The sequence below is a fragment of the Neltuma alba genome, unplaced genomic scaffold (assembly GCF_004799145.2).
Source record: "Neltuma alba isolate B1F8T4 unplaced genomic scaffold, ASM479914v2 tig00012010_pilon, whole genome shotgun sequence".
NCBI classification, from domain to species: domain Eukaryota; kingdom Viridiplantae; phylum Streptophyta; class Magnoliopsida; order Fabales; family Fabaceae; genus Neltuma; species Neltuma alba.
The window spans coordinates 30,180-33,371 of NW_021636581.1; the positions used below are offsets into that span (position 1 = coordinate 30,180).

The 3,192-nt window shown below is 39.0% G+C and overlaps 1 protein-coding gene across 2 annotated transcripts; it reads left to right on the top strand.

The window, feature by feature from the left end:
• LOC114721092 (protein cornichon homolog 4-like) lies at nt 1-3,192 on the top strand. 2 transcript variants are annotated; one of them, XM_028906905.1, is made up of 4 exons: nt 1-365; nt 1,575-1,756; nt 2,590-2,712; nt 2,810-3,192. In XM_028906905.1, exons 1-4 carry the CDS (start codon nt 294-296, stop codon nt 2,841-2,843), a joined length of 411 nt encoding a protein of 136 aa, XP_028762738.1. In that variant the 5' UTR covers nt 1-293; the 3' UTR covers nt 2,844-3,192. The 2 variants fall into 2 exon arrangements, with proteins under 2 accessions (XP_028762738.1, XP_028762739.1); XM_028906906.1 differs by having other exon boundaries at nt 1-280.

The window sequence follows — 3,192 nt, forward strand, 5'->3', positions numbered from 1 at the left end:
TTCATCGGCTAGAAAATTCAAAGAGCAAAAGGGGAATAAAGGGTGGCTTGCCTGGCTTGGATTGGAATCTTAGCTTCCCCGACTAGCTGGAATTCTGTTTTGAGCGGCTTTAAGCTGTCTCGGGCTACTTTCCCGTCTTGTTTGCAGTTTTCATAACTCAAATCGACAACCGTGCGCGCCACCCCTAACGTGCGCACTTCCCACCGCATGAAAGCAGCGCGTTCCGCCGGAACTGCAGTCGGAGGGAAGGCACCAGAGAGAGCGCGAGTTAAAGAAGGAGGTGAGGGAAGACCATGGGCGATCTATTTGCGTGGCTTATCTCCTTCTTTCTCCTTATTGCCTTACTCGTCATCGTCACCTACCAGGTCAATCCACGCAAACCCTAGCTGCGTATACATATATATCATTCCTTTATGTCAATCCATCTTTTAAATCTGAAGCAATTCATGCGTCATTCGACTACGCATTATTCGAATTATGTGCCTCTTTTTGAACTGGATTGTATTCCAGATTGTTATCCCCAGCCAATCCTGATTACATTTTTAAATGACAATTAGTTGCTCTGAAGGGAAAAAAACCTGGGAAGGATTCTCCCTATTCCATATTTCCTTGCAAAATGTAGTTTTTGGTTTAGGTAACGAACGTGATTTGGCACCCCAATAACCAACATCGGTGCTCACTCAGCTGATAATACCGCAAAAGGGTGATTATAATTAGTAAACATTGGAGTCTTCACTGATAATTTTATTGTGTAAATGCTTTTATTTTTTTTTTTTTTTTTTTTGGGATCTTACAATAGAACTTTTCCATTAACTATTGAGGGGATTTTTTTCATGAAAAAAAAAATCAAATCACATCGCTCCCTTGTTTTGGTCCACGATTTCAGGGGAATGTAGGGTACCATATCAGGCAATGTTGAACTGTATCTAATCATTCTTTGCAAGCTATGTGTAGTAGTCCATAGATCGACAGATAGTCTGCACTTCTTGATTTTTGCAATTGTAAAGTGGAAGTTCAATAGACGTTCTATGTAAAATGAAGCTCGGTTCCTGTAATCAATAATATTTCATGTGTTACATTGAGCTATGGACTAGCAGAGCGAAAAACTTCATACTTTTTAAACAAGATGTTGGATACACAGTTGGAATTGGATTGCTGTTCGTAAATATGTGGATATAGGACTTCTAGTAAATAGACAAACGGTTTAGTACATGGAAGCTTGTGTGTTTCTACGAGTAATCACATTACAGAATTATTGTTTCCTCTAGTTTTAGGTAAAGTTCTATTCACCGAAATTTGATGGTTGATGGGGTGAGGAGGTACTCATGAAATCTGATAAAGATGAAGGAAACAATGATGCTGGGATTCTTTTTTTCTTACACTCTCAAGTTCTTTTGCTGTGATTTATACTTCAAGAGTTTCGTGTGTTTCTAAGTCTACATTCCTTACTTCTTTGTCTGTGCTTCAGAGCCTTTTGAAGATTGTTAGGTTTTCATAATTCCTCTGAATTACATTTTGTATGTTGCTCTAGATCTTATGTGGCGTACGCTAACATGGTTCAAAATCTGTTGCAGCTGATGTGTTTGGCTGACCTCGAATTTGACTATATAAATCCTTATGACTCCTCATCTCGGATAAACAGAGTTGTTGTCCCTGAGTTTATCATGCAAGGTGTCCTTTGCTTGTTCTACCTTGTGACAGGGCATTGGGTTATGTCACTTTTCTGTGCTCCGTACCTATACTACAATGTGAGATCGTAAGTTCTCTCCCTATATACAAATAACAGGGAAAATTTGTTTTTTGTTCCAAATATTGTGACTGGTTATTATGTGTCAAGAACCCTTAAAGGCAGAATGTGGCCAAAAAATTGGAAAAGAAAAGAGGGGTGGGCTGCAAATCATGTATGACCACTAGTTGAAAAGAGAGTTATTGAATTCTGGGTATTTGCATTCTGCAGCATTTAGATGGAGTGTGAGTGTGACTGCTTAACAGAAGTAGTAACTTAATGTGGAATTGGACAAACCAATCTGATGGCTGCAACCTACGTTATGGTTTATGGATCCAGAGTTGATAAGCATGCGTTGCTACATTTTTTATGTTATTAATGGTTTTCAATCACGTACTTAGGGAAAAGATATGAAGTCTGAAAATTGAATGACTACAGCTCTTGAAGCAGTTAAGGTTAAAGACAAGCATATCATTAGCTGCCAAAACAAATCTGGGCTTGGGGCACATTTCGCAGCTGCACAACTCCCCCCCCCCCCCCCAAAAAAAAAATTTTGACGCAGGAGTTCCCAGTTGGAGAATCTTGTACATTTAATTATTTATTTGTCTGTCTTGTAGTTACAATTGTATGGCATTCTAGTCTCTTACATAATAGCCTGTTTAATAGTCGCACCTTAATTACAGGATTGACAGAGATGAATAGTTCTTTTGGTTAAAGCTACCTCTTTTATGCAATAAATAATCAAACTTGATATCTTTATACGCTGGAATTTTGTGTGGCCCTAGCGTCCTGCTAAAGCTTCCTTCCCCTCCCCCCCCCCCCATCTGGAATCCTGCTAAGGCATCTTTGATTTGTCTCATCAGGTACAGACGAAGAGAGCATCTTGTTGATGTTACCGAGATTTTCAATTCGCTATCTTGGGAGAAAAAGCAACGGCTTGTCAAACTATTCTATCTTGTTTTCATACTTTTCCTCTCCATATTTTGGTATGGGGACTAATGAATAGGCCTATGTTTGTCCATACTAATCCTAAGCTCTCCATTAAAGTGGATGATATAATTCTTGTTGAATGTTTTGCTGCAGGATGATCTACACGTCCCTAGACGATGATGAATAATTGAAGACAGTTGCTCATATTGTGGAGTGCTACTTGGAAGTACCCCCAGCCAGTGCAACAAAATTGCCAGGCCTGTATGGTATAGGGCAAATGACTATTTCCTTAACTTTTTGATGAATTGCGGGGTTTTGATTGTACTTTGTAGAAATAAGATCGTACCCTGTACGTTCGTAAATGATAGTTTCGTGCATGCATTGGGGTTGGACAGCTCATGTCTCATGGAGAGTTAGGATAGTACCACACTTATTTTTATTGTAACGAAATTCCTTTTATAACAAATGACCATTCTGTGGATTTCGTTATTTATTCACATTAATTTGAAAACTGGCTTTTGCTTTTGGTAAAGTTA

Excerpts from the sequence above, each read along its gene's own strand:
- LOC114721092 (XM_028906905.1), top strand. The coding sequence starts at position 294 with ATGGGCGATCTATTTGCGTGGCTTATCTCCTTCTTTCTCCTTATTGCC. Across the intron at positions 1,757-2,589 it reads CTATACTACAATGTGAGATC|GTACAGACGAAGAGAGCATC; the intron begins GTAAGTTCTCTC and ends TTGTCTCATCAG. Across the intron at positions 2,713-2,809 it reads CTTTTCCTCTCCATATTTTG|GATGATCTACACGTCCCTAG; the intron begins GTATGGGGACTA and ends GTTTTGCTGCAG.